The 21,733-nt window shown below is 51.4% G+C and overlaps 1 protein-coding gene and 1 non-coding gene across 2 annotated transcripts in view; both read right to left on the bottom strand.

Moving 5' to 3' along the window:
- Positions 1 to 20,260, bottom strand: part of Bcl7a (BAF chromatin remodeling complex subunit BCL7A) — a 33,989-nt gene extending 13,729 nt beyond the window's left edge. The window contains exons 1-3 of the mRNA XM_059249311.1: positions 20,035 to 20,260; positions 13,227 to 13,308; positions 8,700 to 8,796 (exon numbers count right to left, since the gene is read on the bottom strand). Of these exons, the coding sequence (XP_059105294.1) occupies positions 8,700 to 8,796; positions 13,227 to 13,308; positions 20,035 to 20,258 (403 nt within the window). The 5' untranslated portion in view covers positions 20,259 to 20,260. The remainder of the gene's footprint in view (positions 1 to 8,699; positions 8,797 to 13,226; positions 13,309 to 20,034) is intronic.
- On the bottom strand, positions 3,260 to 3,430 carry LOC131898722 (U1 spliceosomal RNA). Its single transcript, XR_009376024.1, has one exon. It is a non-coding gene; the product is annotated as a U1 spliceosomal RNA (small nuclear RNA).
- Positions 20,261 to 21,733: the final 1,473 nt, after the last annotated feature.

The following is a 21,733-nucleotide window of genomic DNA, read 5'->3' as shown; positions in this document are numbered from 1 at the left end:
TGCCTCCCAAACGCTGGGATTAAAGGTGTGCACCACAATGCCCAGATAAAATAATTAATCTTGCTAGGTGGTGGTGGCGCACACCTTTGATCCCAGCACTTGGGAGGTAGAGGCAGGCGGATCTCTGTGAGTTTGAGACCAGCCTGGTCTACAGAGCGAGATCCAGGACAGCAAAGGCTACCCTATCTTGAAAAAAATGAAAATAATTTTTTTTTTTTAAATATGGAAACAGGGGTTGGAGAGATGGCTCAGCAATTAAGAACACTGGCTGCTCTTCCAGAAGACCTGAGTTCAATTCCCAGCAACCACATGGCAGCTCACACCTGTCTGTAACTCCAGTTCTAGGGGATCTGACACCTTCACACCAATGCACATAAAATAAAGTTAAACAGATTATTTCAAAAATAAATAAATAGGAACAGGAAGGCAGGAAGATGGGAGGGGATGGAATGGGTCTGGGAGATCTTATGGGGTGAATATGATCAAAATACATTGTATACATATATCAAATTCACAAAGAATAAAAATATTGAATTATAAAAAATCTTTGGGGTCCATGAGGCTTAATTCTGGGTGGAGAAAATCAGATACTTTGTGTATCAAGCCATGAAGTAGTATTACAAGATTCCACCTCATTTTCTGAAGCTCCAGACTGGATTCCTGTTGATGCAAAATAACAAGGGGAGCCAGGCATGGGGGCACGTGCCTTAGTTCTGGCACAGGGTAGGCAGAGGCAGGTGGATCTCTGTGAGTTCCAGGTCAGACAGGCAGGGGCTATGTAGAGGTAGCAAGAGCACCAGAAATTATTACTTTATTTATTTACCAGAAATTAATCATTACTTTATTTAACAATTTCCAATGTGTATGTGTGTGCCTGTGGGTAATTCTGTGCACCATCGCACACAGGTGCTTGTGGAAGGCAGAAAAGTTCCCCTAAAACGGGCTGACAGGTGGCTTTGATGTGGTGCTGGAAACAAAACCCAGGTCCTCTACAGGAAGTGCTTTTAGCCATTTATCCATCTCTCCAACCCCGGGAATCATTTTTATAAGATTTATTTTTAAAATTGTCTTGTTTTTTTGAGACAAGGTTTCTCTGTATAACAGCCCTGACTGTCCTGGAACTCACTCTGTAGACCAGGCTGGTCTCGAACTCAGAGATCTGCCTGCCTCTGCCTCCTAAGTGCCACCACCGCCGCACAGCCCTTATCTGAATAATGTGGTAGGTTTGTGCGTGTGTGTGTGTGTGTGTGTGTGTGTGTGTGTGTGTGTGTGTGTGTGCGTGCGCGTGCGTGTGCATGTGGGTGTGTACACATGGGTGGAGGTGCGCATTGGAGGCTTTGGATCCTCTGGAGCTGGAGTTAGTTATAAAAACCCCCTGATTGGGGGGCGGGAGGGGGGAGAACAAGGGAATCCATGGCTGATATGTAGAACTGAATTGTATTGCCAAAAAAAAAAAAAAAAAAAAAAAAAAGACAAAAAATAAATAAATAAAAAATATAAACCCCCTGACTAGTGCTGGGAATTGAACCCGGGTCCTCTAGAAGAGCATCAAGTGCTCTTAACCACTTGAGTCATCTCTCCAGCCCCACCCACAACATTTTTTAAATTAATTTATGTGGATGGATGTTTTGCTTACATGCATGTCTGCATCACATGCATGGCCCGGCACCCACGGGTGCCAGAACAGGGCATTGGCTCTCTTGGGTTTGGCATTACAGATGGTTGTGAACCACCATTTAGGTGCTCAGAATTGAACCTGGGTTATCTAGGAGCAACTAATAAATACTCTTTACCACTGAGCCATCTCCCCAGCTCCCACCCTAACCCCACCAATAACTTTAAAAAAAAGTGTTTATGCACTTATTTATTTATTTATTTTTCGAGACAGGGTTTCTCTGTGTTGTTTTGGTGCCTGTCCTGGATCTGGCTCTGTAGACCAGGCTGGCCTTGAACTCACAGAGATCCGCCTGGCTCTGCCTCCAGAGTGCTGGGATTAAAGGCGTGCGCCACTGCCACCACCGCCCAGCCTGCCCTTATTTATTTTGGTGTGTAATACATTTTGTGTGCAGGGGCACACACCTGTGTGGGGGTCAGAGAACAGTCTGGTTTTACAGATTTTCCCAGAATCTGACCTTGGGTCTTCAGGCTTTCCCTGAAGATGCTTTTGCATACTAAGCTATTTCCCTGGCCCAGAAATCAATTTGAAAAGAGGACGGGAATACGCCCATGGTAAAATCCTTTCCTAACTTCCCAATGCCCTGGGTCCTGTCCCCATCACGGAGGGACCAAAAAGCCAAAAAAAGAAAGGAAGGAGAAATGGGGAAGAATACTAAAGATCAAAGAAATATAAGCGACCTAGCCAGTAAGTACGACGTGTGCCAATTAATTGAATCTAATTTGGAACGCGTCAGCTATAACACATTTTGGAACAATTGGGAAATTTGCATATGGTCTGGATTCTTAAAGTTATTAAGGGATTATTGTTAATTTTGTGAGGAGAGATAATGGCACAGTGGGTCTGGGTTAATGTCACCCTTTGGCAACGTATGCTGAAGTGGGTAGGTACAGATTAAACATGGCTAGGTGGGGAAACGTACTGCAGCTCAAACTGTAGACAACTGTCAGGGCTCCACAGACTTCATACCCAAGAGACATGTGTCTTTTATGCAAATTAAAAGTCAATCACAAACAAAACATTAAAAAACACGCGGCAAATATGGCCTAGTGTTCATAAAAACCGAAGCAGGGAGTCGATGGGGCTTATCACACCATGTTTTTGCTTTTTTCTTTCTTTTCTTTTCTTTTTTGTTTTTTTGTTTTTGTTTTTTTGTTTTGTTTTGTTTTTTCGAGACAGGGTTTCTCTGTGTAGCTTTGGAGCCTGTCCTGGAACTCGCTCTGTAGACCAGGCTGGCCTCGAACTCACAGAGATCCAACCTGTCTCTGCCTCCGAGTGCTGGAACTAAAGGCGTGCGCCACCACCGCCTGGCCACACCGTGTTTTCTCTACAATGAGACTGATGAGGATGAGAGGCAATGGGGCAGTGGTATTAGTGTTTCAGGTGGAGACAGATCTGGGACCAGGGTATACCTCCCCTTGTCCTGAACCCCCTTCATGGGTACAGTCATTTTAATTTTTAATTTTTATAGAGAGGGGTTGGGGATTTAGCTTAGTGGTAGAGCACTTGCCTAGCAAGCACAAGGCCCTGGGTTCTGTCCTCAGCTCTGAAAAAAAAAAAAAAAAAAAAAGAAAATAATTTTTATAGGGAAAAGCATAAATGCATCCCCAACTCCCACAAATTACACAGTTGAGTTTCTCACACTGGGGAGAATCACAGGGGTCATGTGTGAATCAGCAAATCCCAAGTGTAATGGAGGAACCTCGCCCTTGGAAACCACCTTCTGGGCCATGCCCTCCTCTGCCAGGTAAGTATGATACAGTCATTGTAGACCGAAGATACCCAAGGAGTGATCTTATAGAAACACTCTATCACATGGCAGCTCATGCTTATAATCCTAGTACTCAGGAGCAGAGTCAGGAGGATTACTGAAAATTTGAGATCATCCTGCTCTACATAGTGAGTTCAGGCCAGCAAGGACTTCAAATTGACAGTCTTGCCAGGCGGTGGTGGTGGTGCACGCCTTTAATCCCAGCACTCGGGAGGCAGAGGCAAGCAGATCTCTGTGAGTTCGAGGCCAGCCTGGTCTACAGAGTGAGTTCCAGGAAAGGTGCAAAACTACACAGAGAAACCCTGTCTTGAAAAACAACAACAAAAAAACAAACTGACAGTCTCAGACAAAATAAATAGCACTATAATCTGAGGCTGTCTTTGTGGGCGGTGCTCTGTGTGTGTGTGTGTGTGTGTGTGTGTGTGTGTGTGTGTGTGTGTGTAGGGCCTTGTAAAAAGGAGGGAGGAGGTACTCCAAGAGCTCTGGGTATCTACTATGTGTCATGCTCTGAGAAAGAGCATTTACAATTACCCCATTATGTTCTGAAAACAAGGCCTTGCCATGTGGTCCAGGCTAGCCCCAAACTCATAGTCTTGAGCAATCCTCTGGCTTCAGCTTCCAGGGAGTTGGGGACTACAGGTGTGCTACCATGCCCAGACACTGCATTCATTCAACAATCCACTCAGGGGCACCTACTTACCTACCTACCTACCTACCTACCTACCACCTACCTACCTGATATTGCTACCAAAATTCTTACAGATGGGAGAACTGACCACTCAGATCTATCTGTTGTTTTTTGGTTTTTATTTAAGACAGAGTCTCATGTAGCTCATGCTGGCCTCGGGAGACACTGAGGATGGCCTTGAACTCCAGTCCTCCTCCCTCTATCTCACCAGGGCTGGGACTACAGATGTGTGCCTCCCATCTGATGTAGACCAACTCTCAACTCCTAGTCTCTCTTTTCCCTCCACCTGGAGGAGCACCAGGCAGTCACACAGCCCAGCGGATCTCATGTAACTATACTCCGGAATGCTAGTTACATAAAAGCACTCTCTTGTGAATATGTGTTCTCCTCATTTACCTGCGAGAAAGTCTAAATTTCCCTGGGTCAAGACCCAAACGTGATGGAAATTCTGTTAATAATGACCGTGAGCATTAATGTCCAACCAGGCCGATGCTGGGGCCCGGGCCTGGGAACTGTGGTCCGCAGCTGACATGGCCAACTCTGTAGACTACAGACACCAGTGCAGGAGACCTCCACAGCTCCTGCTGTGCCCCTTCCCCAGCCTTCTGGAAACACTCTTGCCAGGCCCACCACATCTGTCCCCAAGCCTTCACGCTTGGCCACCCCTGCCTTGGTCTTGGTTGTTCATGAGCTAAAATAAAAATGATGGGGAGCGGGTGGATATGTTCCTTACGTCCAGGAGCTGACTCTTTCCCCATTGGTCCAGGCAGCAAGTCTAGATTCTGCCCACAAAGGCTCTCACATGTCAACTCTAGCATTGGAAGTTATCAGCTTGCTAATGGGGGAGTTGACATCCCCCCTCCCACCCGCCCCCATCCCAGCCATAGTTCTTCATCTGTGAGATGAGCCGTGTTGTTACCAGACACTTGGCACATTGTGACGGCTTCATAAATGGTAGCTGTTAACATGCCAAGGCTCTTTGGAGATTGTCTCCTCTAATGCCCACAAGGACTTCATGTAGCAGGCATTGCCACCGCATTCTACGGGTGAAAACCAACCAGAAGGCTAGAGGTTACATCGCTAACTCAAAACGACACAGTTAGGGAGGTCCTGGAAAAGCCAGTGAGGGGCTGCTTCGGAATATGGCAGGGAACCGGGCCATATTCCATATCTCACCCCGAAAAGGAAATACATTCTAGCCTTGAGCTTGGTACTTATGATGACCTTGAACTTCCGAGATTACAGACCTGTACCCCCAGACCCGGTTTACACAGTACTAGGGATAGGACCCAGAGCTTTGTGTAAGCCAGGTGATCACTCTGTCAATGGAACCACACCCCCAACCCTAGTTTTGTTGTTTTGTTTGAGACGTAGTCTCATGTAGCCCAACCTCGAACTCCTGATCCCTCTGCCTCCATCTCTGGAGAGCTGGGATTACAGACCTGTGCTGCCACTACATTCTGGGATCTTGGGTCTTTCTTTGCTCGTTAACCAGCAGCAAAACCCTGTTGTGCTTTGATGAAGCCAAGTCACTAAGAAACCAGGCCCCTTGATTAGGTGCCAGGGACTGGGAATTCAGAATGGTTAGTTTGGGTAAATGAGGTGTGCTGGATAATTTTATGCCAGCTTGACACAGGTTAGTGTCATTTGAGAGGAGGGAACCCCAATTGAGAAAACGTCTCCATAAGTCTGGACTGTAGGCAAGCCTGTAGGGCTTGCTTGCTTGCTTGCTTGCTTGCTTCCTTCCTTCCTTTGTTGTTGTTTTTTGAGACAGGGTTTCTCTGTGTAGCCTTGGAGCCTGTCCTGGAACTCGCTTTGTAGACCAGGCTGGCCTTGAACTCAAAGATCCACCTGCCTCTGCCTCCCAAGTGCTGGGATTAAAGGTGTGTGCCACCACTGCCCAGCTGGGCATTTGCTTAATTAGTGACTGATGTGGGAGGGCCCAACCCACCATGGATGCTGCCACCCCTAGACTGTTGGTCCTGGGTTCTGTGAGAAAACAGGCTGAGCAAGCCAGGAGGAACAAGCGAGTAAGCAGCTCCCCTCCTGGCCTCTGCATCAGCTCCTGCCTCCAGGTTCCTGCCCTGCTTGAGTTCCTGTCCTGACTTCCTTCGATGATCAACAGCAATGTGGCAGTGTAAGCCGAATAGACCCTTTCCTCCCCAGCTTGCTTTGTGGTCATGTGTTTATCATAGCAATAGTAACCCTGACTAAGACACCAGTGTACTTATTGCCTCTGCCTGGATTCTCAGGATGAGGCAGGCTGTGTCTGAGGGCATGAGCAACTTCAGCAAGCCACTATTCCTATTTGACTTCAACTAATCTACTGGATACCACCTTGTACAAAAGGTTGAGAACGGCTAAGAGTACGCACACATGCATGGGCCATCGAGATGGCTCAGTGGGAAAAGGTGCTGTTGGTCACCAAGCTTGACGACCTGAGTTCGATCCCTGGAACCTACTTGGTGGAAGGAGAGAACTGTCTCCCACAAGTTGTCCTCTGACACTGTAGTACTCCTACGTCTCCCCAACTCACACACAAAATAAATAAATGCAATTAAAAAAACTTCGAAAGTCAAAACATTAAAATCAAGATCAAGAGTTGGATGCGTATCTAGTACCTGGGAGCCAGAGACAAGATGACTACAAGCCTGAGGATAGCCTGGGCTACATAATACATTTTTAGACCAGCTTGGGCTATAGAGCGAAACACTGTCTCAAAAAACAAACAAACAATACAGGGCTGGCAAAATGGCTCAGTAGGTAAAGGTGCTTGCCACCAAGCCTGGGGACCTGAGTTCGATCCTCGGGACCCACAGGGTGGAGGGAAAGATAGGACTCACCCAAGCTGTCCTCTGACTTCCATGTGTGCCATGGTGTGTGCACATATAATAAGTAAATGTATGGGGTGTGGTGGCACATGGTTTTAATCCCAATACTCGGGAGGTAGAGGTAGTTAGATGTGTGAGTTTCAAGCCAGCCTGATCTACACAATGAGTTCCAGGCCAGCCAAGGCTACATAGTGAGACATTGTTCTCCAAAAAAAAAAAAAAAAAAAAAAAAAAAACAATAAATAAACTAAGGAGAGAGAGAAGGAGGCAGGGAGAGAGGGAGTGAAGGAGAGAAGAAAGAGGCGGGGAGGGGAGAGAAGTACTGTAGATTCTGGAAGGGTGGGGCCAGCCTGGAGACAGAACGGGTTGGCCAGGGGGGGCCAGAGCGTCCATGTCTCCCCTAAGGGATGATTGCTGTTCCTGTCGCAGCAAGCTGCTTCCAGCACAGCAACATCCGACTTCTCCAACAACAGCAGTAAAGCAGGTTTTCTGATTTACAAATATCAAACGCCGCTATATGGCTTGAATCTTAAATGTCCCCAAAGGCCTATGTGTTAAAGGCTAACTCCTCAGCTTGGTGCAGTTGGGAGGCAGTAGAAACTTTAAGCGGTGGGGCCTAGGGAGAGGTCTTCTGGCCACTGAAGGGGCCTCTTGGTTTTGAGATGCGGTTTCACTCTATAGCCCAGGCTGGCCTAGAATTCACTATGTAGGCCAGGCTGTGATCTTCCTGTCTCTACCTCCTGAAGACTGGGACTATAGGCACGCATCTCCAAGGAAGCCTACTCCGCTTCCTCTTTGGCCAGCAGCTTTCTCTACCTCGCTGTTCCTGCCATGATGTGCTAGCCCACCAGAGGCCCCAGAACAACAGCATCAACTGAACGGACTCAGCCTCTGATGCCGGAAGCCTAAGCAAACCTTTCCTCTTTCAAACTGCAGCATCTCAAGCATTTTGTTATAGTGACAGAAACCGAATCATCTCCCACCAAAACTTCAGGCTGGAATGTCTACAGTGGCTCTCCTCGTAGGGATGGGGCAACCGGGAAGGGGATAAGAGAGGCCTGTCGGGACAGGTGATGCACATCCTGTGCTTTGGACTGGGCTGGCTATGAGGCGTGCGCATTTTATGGACATTTCAACGGAGCCATAGGACTGTGATTTGAGCCTTTCCTCTCAATAAGGTGAGACAGACAGACAGACAGACAGACAAGGTGAAGACAGGAGACTGGCTACATCATGGCCCCAGCCTCACCCTGATGGATAGGACGAACACACATCACAACTTCTAAAATCAGACAGCCAAGGAAGTTAGGCTGTCAAGAGAGGGCAGTGCCCGGGTTCCTACGGTGACCACGATCTACTCAGAAACCCATTCTGGAGTTTCCCAAGAGCAAAGCAAAAATGGAGAGTGGGAAATACAGTCGTGGGTCTGGCACATCACACACACACCCCCCTCCCAAATCTTCCTGGGTGGGCAGGGCTGCTGGGATCGTCTGTGAGACTGTGCCCCTGGGTGAGGGAAGGGTGTGATTTCTGTTTCTGTTTTGTTTCTTGGCTAGGTATGCCCGGGAAAGAAATGTCTCCTCTGAAGAGCTCCTCCTTGGCACGGAGGCCTGGCAGTCTCGCCCAGCCCTCCTACCCTTTGCCTGGAATGTGAACAAACCAGTTAGAGAAACAAAATCACAACTCAGGGCTTCCTGAGGCCCGGGCATGGAAGCCCGCTGTGGTGGGGCTCACCGTGCATGTCCATCATCCCTGGTGACGAGCTGTCCTCTGGAGTAGTCACCTCTGAACCACACTTCTCATCCTTGCCCTTCTTCTTATTCTTGTTTTTCTAGAGGAGAAACATGGAGCAGAAACCCAGTCAGTCAATCACGTACGTGTATGTGCGTGTGTGCGTGTGTGTATGTGTGCACGCGCAAGTACACAAGAAGCCCCGGGGAGTGGCATGAATATTTAATTCCATCCGTCAGAGGCCCCAAGCCCTGGCAGGTTGTCTTGGCCTGCATTTGAATGAGGCCCACAAGGTGTTCTGCGCCCACCTTGGCATCAGAGCGTCTCACCAAGGGAAGGATTCTGAGACATCGTCTCACGTGTCTGTGGGGCTGTCACCTGCAGGCAGGCCAACACCCTGGCTAGTGAGAACGTCTTCTTCTGGAGGGAGAAACTATGGGCAAGGTCGTGGTGACTGTCATGCTGGCCAGGGCCGGTATGGCCATGGCAAAGACATGCGTCACTCTTGAGCCCCTTAGGGGCTGCCGTTCTCAAAGTGCTGGGAAGGATGGAAAATTCAAAGAGGCAGTGGGGAATGGAGAAGATGCTTTTGGGGTGCTGGGGATCAACCCCAGAGCCTCATACATACCAGATGAGTGCTCTGAGGGTGAGCCACACCCACAGTTCTCAAGGAATCATTTTGGTTCCTATAAGTGATGGTAAAACACTCCTAAAGTAAATCACAGACGGTCTGATGGTTCGATGCAACCATTACAGAGACTAAGGCGGCTCTCTCTGGATTTTAATCAGAAAGATCTGTGAGGCATGAACATGTTAAAATACCTCAATATTCCCAAGACAAAGAGGGGCAGAGCGTGCAGCAGCCAGCACTGGTGGGGTGTGTTGAGGGGACTGCCCCTATGTGCACACTAGTGAGCATGGACACTGTGGAAGGGTAAAAGCAGATGTACTGTTACCTACAGGGAGGTAAACTCAAGAGGGGGTGTGTGTGTATACAGGTGGCAGATTTAGGAAGAGGTAAGCAGCAAAATTAATACTTAAATAGGTCTGGAGAGATGGCCCCGCTGTTAAGGACACTGGCTGCTCCTGCAGAGGACCCAAGTTCAGTTCCCAGCACCCATATAGTGGCTCACAACCGTCTGTAACTCTAGTTCCAGGAGATCCAATGCCCTCTTCTGGTCTCTGAGGGAACTGCATGCATGGGGTGCACATACATGCATGTAGACAAAACATTCATACACGTTAAGAAATAAGCCATTTTCTTTTAAACTAACATTTAAAGAAAATACAAATGAACAGAGGCAGAACATACATATGATTACTGGTGGCATGGGGAGTAACTGCTAACGGGTACTGATGAAAATGGTATAGAATTACTAATTTTTTTTTTTCTCCGAGACAGGGTGTCTCCGTGTAGCTTTGGAGCCTGTCCTGGAACTCACTTTGTAGACCAGGCTGGCCTCAAACTCACAGAAATCCACCTGCCTCTGCCTCCTGAGTACTGGGATTAAAGGCGTGCGCCACCAATGGCCCGCAAGAACTACTGATTTTTACATTATATTTATTTTACTTGTATGTGTGTGCAGGGGGTGGGGTAGGGGAGGTTGCCCAGTGCATAGGCAAAGGTCAGAGGCAACTTTCCAGAATTGGTTCTCTCGTTCTACCATGGGACTTCCAGGGATCGAACTCAGGTTATCAGGTGTGGTGGCAACGGCCTTTACTACTGGGCCATTATAGACACTTCCAATCCCAGCATCGTGTAGTTTGAAGAACACAGAGCACACACACACTAGGCAAACATTCTACCACGGAGCTGCACCCTCCAAACAAAATTCACCCTTTCAAAGAATGTGCTTTGGTCTGCAATCCTAGCATGACTGAGACAGAGGAGAGTGAATTCGAGACCAGTCTGGGCTGTATAGCAAGAACCTGTCTCAGAAAACATAAAATAAAACGAAACAATGACCGCGCACTTCAGAGTTAGCAGGGCCATAGTCATTCAAATTTCTCAGCTAGAATTCTGGAACAGGAGCCCGTGAGCGGGCTCAGCAGGAAAGGCACGTGACTGTCACGCCCGAAGACCTAAGCTGCATCCCTGGAACCCACAGGGTAGAGAGAACAGAGCCCCACAGATTGTCCTCACTTCCACTCACATGCCATGGTACATGTATGCATGACACACACACAAAAAAAACAAATAAGGCCGGGCGGTGGTGGCGCACGCCTTTAATCCCAGCACTCGGGAGGCAGAGCCAGGCGGATCTCTGTGAGTTCGAGGCCAGCCTGGGTTACCAAGTGAGTTCCAGGAAAAGGCGCAAAGCTACACAGAGAAACCCTGTCTCGAAAAACCAAAAGGAAAAAAGAAAGTAACATCCGAATTTTGACAACTGTTCTGCTTATTAGAAAGAACGAAAACTTCAAAAATATTGTTTATTAAAAAAAAAAAGATGGTATAACTGTGTCCTTATTGAGTATTTTCTTTTCTTTTCCTGTTTTTACTTTTTGAGACAGGAGTTCTCTGTTTAGCCCTGGCTGTCCTGGAACTAGCTGTGTAGACCAGTCTGGCCTGGAACTCACAGAGATCCCCCTGCCTCTGCCTTCCAAGTGCCGGGATTAAAATTGTGCGCCACCACTGCCCAGCTCCTAATTGAGAATTTTTTAAAACCATAAAGCTGACCCCCACCCCCACCCCCGAGACCCCATGCAGATTCCTGGCTGTCTGGAGATTCTAACATAGCTGTCTGGGGTAGGGCCCAGGAATCAGCATCCTACCCAGATGCTCAGCCCTGGAGAAAGAGGGATTAGGCAGCACCCGGCTGTCATGGCTCAGAGGTGAAAGGGACTCAGCATTTCTGGAACCCTATGCTAGGCCAGGTATTCTCCAGGGAACACAGTGCACATCCTGGGTACAGAAACCACAAGTCAGGCATGGCTCCTCTACACAGGGAAGAGGGCAGGGGGCCCCACGGTGAGGTGATGCATCCAGCCTCACAGGTAGGCCAGGGCTTGTCTGACTCCGTCGACAGCCAGTGTGCTTTGCCCAGCCGGAGCTGTCCCCTCCTTCCCATACATTACACGTTCCCCTCGATCATACTCCACTTGGCACCTCCCTGATGTCTGCTTCCTGCTAGTCTATAATTACCTTCCCCCAACGAGATCAGAAATTCCTTGAGAGCAGGGACCACGTCTCCTCAGACACAGCCAGCATTTCTACATCACCTAATGATGTGCAAGGCCCAGGCAGGGGCCGGAGCCAGGAACTGCCTCCGAGGACTAGGGACACCCTGCTCTTTGTCCAGTTACAGGTGGACAGGCCAAGCCTTGGTCCCTTATGGTAAGAGGGGTCTTGGTGGTTTCAGAAACCCTGGTCAAAATGAGAAGGATTGCCAGTTACCTAAGTTCCCAGCCTGGTATCAATTGTGTGTGTGTGTGTGTGTGTGTGTGTGTGTGTGTGTGTGTGTGTGTCCATCTGTGTCCGTCCGTTCGTTCCTGTGCCGCCACCCCCACCACCACTGCCTCTCTCCCCAAGAGCTCAAGGAGCAGGTTATTTATTGAAGATGGGTCAGAGAGGCAAGTCCTTTGGAAGGGAAGCTTAGCCTCCGTCTTTACCGAGGAAGCTGCTGCTGCCCCATAACAAAACTTATCAACCATGGCCATGTTGCTCTCAGAAGCAGTTGGGGCCAAGCTCTCGTCCTCCCAGAGGAGGGCACCAAGTATGGGTAACCCAGGCAGGGGCAGGCATGGAAAAGACCAGTAGTACAAAGGCCTTTTGGCGGGAAGTGGGTTGGTTGCTTGTAAACACCCTTCTCCAGGACACAGCATGGCCACCACCATCAGCACCGTCCCATCTGTCTCGCCCGGTGGTCCCTCTAGGAAGTGGTACAGGCATCCCTATACTAAGCTCTCTCCTTCCTGGTCTACCAACGGCCCCAACTATTAGAAGGCTCTCCAGCAACAGAGAACACATACATCTCAAAACCAGAGAGACTTGAGGTGGAGTCTCCACGTTGACATAACTATGACTCTGGGGAAGTGGCTATACCTCTTAGAGATCATGTCTTCCCCTTGTGAAAGGATCTAAAAAGATAGTTAAGTAAGACGATGGTATGAAGCATGAGCGCAGGGCCTGCCAGATGGATGGGTGTTCAGGAACGGGGCCACAGCGAAGGCGGAGGTTTGGTATCCTGGGTACCACACCGCCTGTTTCTACACATAGTGCCCAGGGTTCTAGGGGGAAGTGAGCCCTGTATAAAAGTGTGTCTCCACGGACCGACTGTGGGGCTCTTAATACAGAGGACAACTTTCTAGGGACATTCCCCCTGTCAATGAGGGCCAGATTCTAGGGTAGGACTGTAGGAGGCTGATGACCCAGGCCCAGTGGGCTTTCTAGGCCTAGGCTGGGTTCTGTGCCTTCCAAGTAGTTTGGTTCTAGGTCCCCAGGCCATGGACAGAGCCCATCAGCCTCTCTTCCCTGCACTGTAGAGGCCACCCCAGGTAGGGGATGAAGACATGACAACCCTGTGTACTCACGTCGTCAACCTTCGGCTCCGTCACAGGAACCCACTTGTAGATCCGTAGGGAGGTGTCGCCAACAGTCACCCATTTCTTCTCCCTGCAGGAAATGAGGAAGAGCCCATAACCAGGGGGCTTTGGACAGGACGAGAGGACTGCTTATGGGTGGAGGTGGCAGAGGTCACAGCTACAAAGAGATGTCTGTGTAGCCCAGGGGCTAAGACAGCAAGCTTTGATCACACAGATATGGCTGGAATCCCAGCTCCGTCCTTGATGGCTGGGGCCCATGGGAATGCCCTTGGCTTTATGTAAGCCTCATCCGGCCTACCCTCCTGGAACCGAAAAAGCAAGCAACAGCCCTACCCTCCTGGCCTGCTTCCCTTCACAACAGCACAGGGGCGTAGAAGAGGGTGGGGTGGCCTTGAGAGGTGAGCCGGGCCTTGTGGGGACGGATCCTTTCAGCTGAGGCTCCACATGGACCCCTGATCACCTGGGTTCTAAATTCCCACAGGACAGAACCCAAGTGCCCCGCTGGGAGAGATGGGGATACAGATGAGAAGGAGAAAATGACAGACTGCAGGAAGGGGAAGGAGTGACCGGCTTCATCAGGGATAATAATGGCGCCCTCTCCCAGTCACTACCATCTGCCAGACTATTACTGTTAGACAGTGTCACCTCTTAATATTCAGAGGCCCTGTACCTAGGCGGGGGGTAGGCACAACTTGGGGAGTCACCAGAGGCAGAGGTGGAGTTTAAACCCCAACAGTCTGGGGTCCAGCTTGGCCATCTCAGGGAGGTAGCCTGAAGTTTCACGGAGTTCAGAAAGGAACCCAGCGGATCCGAGGGACCCACAGGGAAACGAGAGATCAGAGGAAGAGGCATGACTGCAGTTCCAACCGTAACAGTCCCGCTGCTACCTAGGCAACGTGAGGACCTTGGCAGAATCTCCACCCCGACTTTACCTGTGGTCCTTCCCCTCACAGGCTACTGGGACACACACACCACTACTGAGGCTCTGGGTAGTGCTGGGGGAGGGGTGCTAACCAAACCCTACACCTCCATCCACAAACTCTGCCCCGTCAGGTCTCCAAGTTCCCGGCTGTCATTGTTCAAGGGGACCATTTCTGGTTGCTCCCACGTGCTAATACTCTGATGTTTACATGGTGTCACCTTCCCACTCGACAGACAGATCGAGGAAGTGAGAGACTTGAGGAGGTGAACTCATAACCCCATAGTGAGAATCCAAACCCTCGGCAGCACCGGATGGACGGACGGACGCACTTTCCAGAGCATCTGCCAGGCCCCGCCCATGCTCCTTTTAGCAGGGGAAGCATGAAGTGGAGACAGAGGTCTACCTCCATCTCTCTCCTGCCTCCTGGAGGCTGAGTGCACAAGCCACAGGTACCACCTTTCACTCTCTACTCAGGAGGTACCTGGAGGGAGAGGGCCATTCCCAGGAACAACCTCACTGACAAGTAGAGATACAAGCCTGATGGCCACTGTGTACTAGAGGCCAAGCTCTACGACCCTTCTCTTCTCTCTCCTTTCTCTGAGATTACTAAAAGGTAGGAACACATCTTACGGATGAGGAAACAAGCGTTCCGGAAACTTTTACCACGGTCGTGGTCGCACAGACAAAACACGGTAAAATAAAGATTGGATATAGGTTTTGATGCCAGAGTCCACCTTCCGCTATTTTCTGCTGCCCATGGACAGGAAAAGTCCATTCTAGAGACCACCTGGGGACAGAAGTTTCTAGAATCAAAAGTCCAAAGTCACTCCATCAGTACTCACAAGCCCTTGACTAGCTTTCTTGGTCTGAGTCTTAGTAAATCAATCAATTCAAAGTCGGAGAGTGTTCATTTAATTTAATTTTTTTTTAAATAATTAATGTGTAACACAAAGGCCATAGTTTGGGTTGGAAAGTATGCCAGAGTTCTGGATCTCTCAAGATGACAGGAACCAGGGTGCATGTCTGAAGTTAGCAGGCATTATAGGCCACCAGCTGCACACTGGTTCCTTCTTCCCGAGCTGATGACCTTCTTCACTGGAGTACCGAGGTCACCCCAGAGAGAAAACAGTTTGTAGACTATTGCTAGGTGTGGAAAGTGAGGGGGCTTTGGGACAGAGGCAAGAGTTATGAACTTGACCTTGGGAGCTGGGCATGATGATGCACAATTTTAGCAACCTTAAATCCCAGCACTTGGGAGGCTGAGGCAAGATGATTGCTAACTCTAGGTCCCAGGTGGCTCTAAGCTACATGGTGAGAGTAATAATAATAATAATAATAATAATAATAATAATAATAACAGGGGCTGGTGAGATGGCTCAGAAGGTCACAGATGAAGGTGCTTGATGATCTGAGTCAGATCTCAGAACCGACATGGTGGAAGGAGATGACCTACTCCCACAAGCTGTCCTCAGACCTCCATAAGAGGTGCATCATAGAATCTGTGAGGGCTCTCTCCTCCCCCTTATATGAGAGCACAGACAGAAATAAGTAAAATATAAAAGAATTAAAAACAAAAAACAAAAACCCAGCACTCTGGAGGCAAGTTCCAGGACAGCCAGGACTACACAGAGAAACCCCATCTCAGGAAAATAAATAAATAAATAACAACAACAAACCAAAAGAAGATGACACTGACCTTGGGATTGACATTTGACCTCTGACCTGGGACTTAGCTCTTGGCCTCCTGGGAAGCGGGACAGAGTCCTCGCAAAGGCGCTGGCTGGCTCGAGGGAGCAGCTGAGATCTCCTTAAGTGCCCCATGCCTGTCAATGGGGGACACACAGCTGGCTGCTCCCATGATGAGGGAACAGGACAGTTCCCATTACCTTACAGCCAGGGCGGCAAACGAATGACCCACAGGCCTGTCTTGTTGGACCTTCCTAGGACTTTTCAAAAGCTGACTCCACTGCCAAAGTAGAAGAAAGAACTAAAGAAAGAGGGAGCCATAAAAACCAGATTTTTGGCCACTCTCAAAACATGATCTGGGGCTCACATGGCCCCTGGAAGCCACAGCTTGCTCCAGATGACACACACTGGCTCCCCTCCCAGCCCCCACCTCTCACCACCTGGAGGCATTCACACGGACCACCAGGCTGCCGCTCAACCTAGTCATGAAACTAACTCCGCACAGAGCCCGAGTCCTCTCGCCTCCATGGCCCCCGAAACCAGCTTCCCTCCCCTGTCTACCAGAATCGTGTTCCTGAGATAAAAGGATGAAAGGAAGCCCCAGATGTGGGAATAAAGCTCCCAAGTTCTTCCCCAGCTCAGGCTCTTATATAAACTACAAGAGTCCATTTTCAGATTCTCAAGGCCAAGGGAAATTTCCAGGGTTCTACTGGATCTAGGTCCAGTGTGCTCCAGGAGTCCCTGCTGACTCCAAAGAGCTCTAAATCCATCCTTTGACATTCACTACAGGGCTAGTCTTCGTCACCTTGGGAGACTTGTCCTCATCCTAATCAGGAGGGTCTGGGTGTCCCTCAGATGGCCCCTCTCTGGGATGGGTGGAAAGCCTCCAACAAACTGCCCACTGTCTTTATGGCAAGTTGCTAAGGGACCCCTTGAACCAAGAGCAGAAAGGCTCTGGACCAACGTCTACTATGCAGCTCTGATGCCCCCTTTGTCTTTTCCACTCATATACGGGGCCTCCTAAGTCTGGCCCAGTTTCCCAAAAAGGGACCAACCATTTTGTTCTCCTACAGCCATCTTCTGGCCCACCTCACACCCCACCAACCTGCTCTGCTGGGACACCAGGCAGAAAGGGGACGAGAAACAGCTTCCAACTGCGGCTAGGGAGGCCATAGCTCACACAGGCTTCCTCTGCAGGGCAAAGGAAGGGAAAGGCTGGCCAAGAGGGTATGAGGAGAAATACCACCCTAGGCTTTCGGACCGAATAGAATGCCAGGCACCTCAGCTCCCCTCTGGGTAAAATACAGAATGACTCGTTGATTTTGATTTTTTCAGATAAATGGATAACTTTCGATATGTGTCGGTATGTGTATTTCATGGAATATACTTAACATAAAGGTGTGAGTGTGTGTGAGTGTGTGTGTGTGTGTGTACAGGCCGAAGACAAAACCCAGAGCCCTGCTCATATTAAGTCCAAATTCTACCACTAAAGCATTAATCTCAGCAGAAAACTGCATTTATGTTTGCTTTTTTTGAGAGAAACTTGAATGTAGCCCAGGCTAGCCTTGAAATCACTAGGTAGCTGAGGCTGGCCTTGAACTCCTGATTCTCCTGCCTCTACCTCACAAGTACTGAGATGATAGGCATGCACCACCATACCCAGGGAGAAAGGTTTATTTTTAAAAATCATTTTGCTATTTATCTGAAATTCAAATTTAGTTGGGTGCTGTGTATTTTCATTTGCTAATTCTGGCAACCCCATGTCTCAGCCAGTGGTGAAATGCATGGTTGGTGGCCACAGTTAATAAACAGCCCCGAAGCCTTCAGGGTGGATTGCAAGACTGTTCTACAGACAGGGAAAGACCAGATTTTCTGCACCTCAAGGAAGCCCCCTCCATTTTTGTTTAAAACGGGGAGTGAAGCAAAACCAAAATTTCTACAGTGTCCACCTCACATAAGGACATTTACAAGGGTTCCTGTGTACTCCGGTGACTCCTCCTGACTGGTCCGTCAGTCCTCAACAGTTCCAGAAGGCGAGGGGGCACTGATTCCCCGGGGTTGCCAGGGTGAGAGAAGTGAGTTTCTTACTCTGCTCAAGGTCACAGCAAGGAACTGAAGTAGAAACTTAACCAGGAGAGGTCTTTGGAGGTCATGATGTGCTTATTTCCCCCAAAAGACATAGGAAAGTAGGCAGCCACATCCCCCACTCCAATCCCAGGCTTGGCAGGCTGTGAACCGGGCGGATGGAAGCCTCCAGGCCTGCTGCTCTGGGGCCCGCAGGGTGGAAAGCCCCATCCCTCCATCTGCCCGCCCTGAGGAGCAGCTGGCAGACTCAGCCGCAGCTGTCACAGTTCCAGGACCAGAAAGGCAGCTTACACCGGGCCCTTTCTACCCTCCAGGCGGGTGACAGACAGAAGGGACTCACGCCCTCACATCAGCTCTTTCTTTGCACCGGGACTGAGGCAGGGGAGGGGGGCCACCCCAGCCTTCCCTGGAGAGTCCCACAGGAGAGAGGGTACCGTGTGTTTTCCTCTGTGTTTTGGCCCGCAGCTGTTTCTGCCATTTTTAAATGGCTCCAGTTGGGCACTGGGCGCCTAGCTCAGCAGGGGAGCTCCCGGCACCCAGGACTTGGATCTCAACTTTGGAAAGCCTCCCCTTCTCACGGTTGTGAAAATTCTTTGTCCCACTGGAGCCAAACCCAGCCCACGGCGGGCATCCGGCCATCCGCAGACAGCCCTTTCCATAGGAGGCCCGGGAGCACGTGGACTTTATTGATTTTTCTCCTTGCCTTTTTTTTGTTGTTGTTTGTTGGGTTTCACTCTGAAAGGACAGCTAACTTGTGACACCACCAGACCTGAGACATGCCCCCGAGTAGTGTTTTTAAAAAAAAAAAAAAAAGACAACCACCACCGAGACGTTACTCAAGAAACGACACCCCCAAAAGAAACAGCCTGCAGTGGGGCCTGGCCAGTTCCTATAAAGGACAGGACCAGCCCGCGGCCGCTGACACTTGGGGACACCCTCGCGGCTGCTCGTCTCCCTCTCGGACCCCGATGCAGCCGTGAGAAAAAAAAAAAAAAAACATAATAAAGTTGAAATCAGGGAGCAGGGAGTTTTCAACAAGTCTGACCCAACCTGGTGGTGGACTACTGGCGCCTCAGGCCTGGCCTCTGGGGCCGCCTCGGAGTCACGATCCCGACGAGGCCCGTGAAAATGTTCCATCCTACTAATGATAACGAGGCCACGCCGGGCACGATCTAATTTGAGCTTGAAAAAAACACGCACGGCCCACACCGAACCTCGCGGTCCCCTCCTCCTCCCCCAGTGCAGAGAACAAAAACAACGGTCGCTCGCTCGCTCCGCAAAACAAACACCAGCTCCAAGCTTGGGAGAAGGCAGACGCGGCCCAGGACTGGGCTTCTGGCAGCCAACCTCGCGTCCCCCGCGAGCTCCCGGCACCCGCGCGGAGCGGGTGGGAGCCATGGGTGGCCCGCTGCCCAGCCGCGCCGCCGCCGCCGCCGCCGCCGCCACCTTCCCAGCGCTCGCCCCCATCTTCCTTCCTCGCCCGGAGCCCTCGCTCCAGGCTGCCCAAAGCGCTAAATTTAAACGGCTCGCGCTCTGCAAACTCCGCAGACTCGAGGGCGCCGAGGCCTGGGAGGCGGGGAGCTGCGGACGGGTCGGGGCGTGGGGTGTGTGTGTGTGTGTGTGTTGCAGAGGGGGGGGGGTGGACACCGGCGCCGCGTCGCCCCGGGAGGAGACCGCGGCCCGCTCCGCGCTGCACAATGGAGCTCGCGCTCTGCCCGCCGCCGCCGGCGGCATCACGGCCCCGGCGCGCGGGAAGCCGCTTTCATGTGACTTGCACAAAAAAACGAAATGGCTTCTGGGGCCGGCTGCGAACCCCCCTCTCCCGAGCTCCGAGCTCCGGGTTGCAGCCGCCTTCGCCGCCGCTGCCACCACCGCCGCCGCCGCCGCCGCCGCGCCAGGTGGGCGACCCCGCGCCAAGCACACCTGGGCAGCGGACGCAGCCCCCGCGGGGCGCAGGTGACCCGGGCCGCGCGTCCTCGCCAACTCCGGGCCCGGGGTCGCTGCGCCCCGCGGCTCTGGGTGCTGGGTCCCGGCTTGCCGGCGGCCGCGACGCGGTGCAGCGAGCCGGGGCGAGCGAGCGAGCGAGCCGGCGCCTCGGCTTACCATTTGCGCACTTTCTCGATAGCCGCCATGACCCTCTTGATATCATCTTTGGCCCGGCTCCTGGTCTCGGCTCGAACCGACCTGCCCGACATGGTTCTGGCGGGGAGGGAGAGAGAGAGAGAGAGGAGAGAGAGAGAGAGAGGCTGGGGGAGCGCGCCCGCCGGGTCCTGCTCGCCACACTCGCCCGCTCTCTCACTCGCGCACAGACACACACTCACACACATACGCGCACACACAAAGCCTGGTGCCGCCGCGCGCCCGGGGCCCAGTGCGCAAGCGCCGGGCGGGCAGCTGCACAGAGCGAGGGGGAGCGGCGCGGCCGCCAGGAGTGCGGCCTCCGGGCGCCGCCGCCCTCCCCCGGGGAGCCTCGGGGACCTCGCCCGGGGGGTGGAGGGGAAACGATCAGGGGTGACCCCGACCTCCCAGCACGCGGGACTGGCCCCGCGCGCCGACTCCCCGACTCGGAGGCCGCAGGTGCGGTGGGGACCCCTCCCCCCCCCCCCCCCCCCGCTCCAAGACACACACCCTGGGGATGGCAGACTGGAGGCCGTGGGTGCTCCTGGCCTTGGGTTGGTGGCCGCGGGCGCGATCGCGCAAGTTTCTTGTCGGGCGCTTGACTTCTCAGAGTTGGAGGCGGCGGTTCCGGACTCGTGATCTTGGAAAGAGTTGAGGCGCCGGGCTCTGGCCAGCTAGCTAGCTGCCTTGTTGAAATGTGCGAGCTAAGACGTCTGCCTCAACCATGCTTAAACTAGAGTGCTCGTTTAAGGTGCCCGAGCCCGGTGGCAATTGGCATTGTCGCAAGGCTTCCTTTCCCTTGGAGATAAGTTGCCCCAGTCACGGATAGACCTCCCCGGGGTATGTCAGAGGACCACAAATTAATCTTAAATGGCTCCTGCTGGGGGAGCAGTGTACTGACCGGGAGCAGTAGGTAAACTGGACTGGTCCAGCCCAGAAAGACTTTTCGAGAGGCTGACCCCCGATCCCAGGACAGAGCTGGGTGGCAGAATCTACCGCGGTCAATCAGGATAGGGACAGGTGGGTTGGCTAAACCCGGCTGGACCAGAGCGAATGCTTGCCCAGGTGGATGCTGGGAAAAGAGATGACCTAATGTGGGCAAGCTAGTGCCTGGAGAGGAACTAGCCCAACACCAGTCATTTCACAGATGGGAAACTGAGTCAAGGAAGTACTTCCAGGTTGCAGCCAGGAATTTCATTGATTGTGTTACCAAGCAAATCCCCTGAAGTTCGGGGGCTTTTTTTTTGGGGGGGGGGGTTGGTGGAGACAGCTAGTGGGGAAATGAGAGTGAGAAATTTGTGGGCTTTTCCCCAGGCGTATCATTTTACACACACGGTCCTGGTGTGAAAAACAAAAATAACAATAGTCGGGCGTGGTGGAGCACTCCTTTAATCCCAGCACTTGGGAGACAGAAGCAGGAAGATCTCTGTGAGTTCAAGGCCAGCCTCCAACTCCAGTAAGGCGTTCCAGCCTCTTCAGGACTATATAGTGAGACCCTGTTTCAAAAACAAAAATCAGGGGCTGGAGAGACGGCGCAGCAGTTAAGAGAACTGACTGTTCTTCCAGAGGACCCAGGTTCAATTCCCAGCACCCAATGTGGCATCTCACAACTGTCTGTAACCCCAAGATCTGACCCCCTCACACAGACATACATGCAGGCAAAACACCAACAACGTACATAAAA

Source organism: Peromyscus eremicus, chromosome 23, assembly GCF_949786415.1.
Source record: "Peromyscus eremicus chromosome 23, PerEre_H2_v1, whole genome shotgun sequence".
NCBI lineage: Eukaryota > Metazoa > Chordata > Mammalia > Rodentia > Cricetidae > Peromyscus > Peromyscus eremicus.
This window is presented reverse-complemented; position numbering and strand designations above follow the sequence as displayed.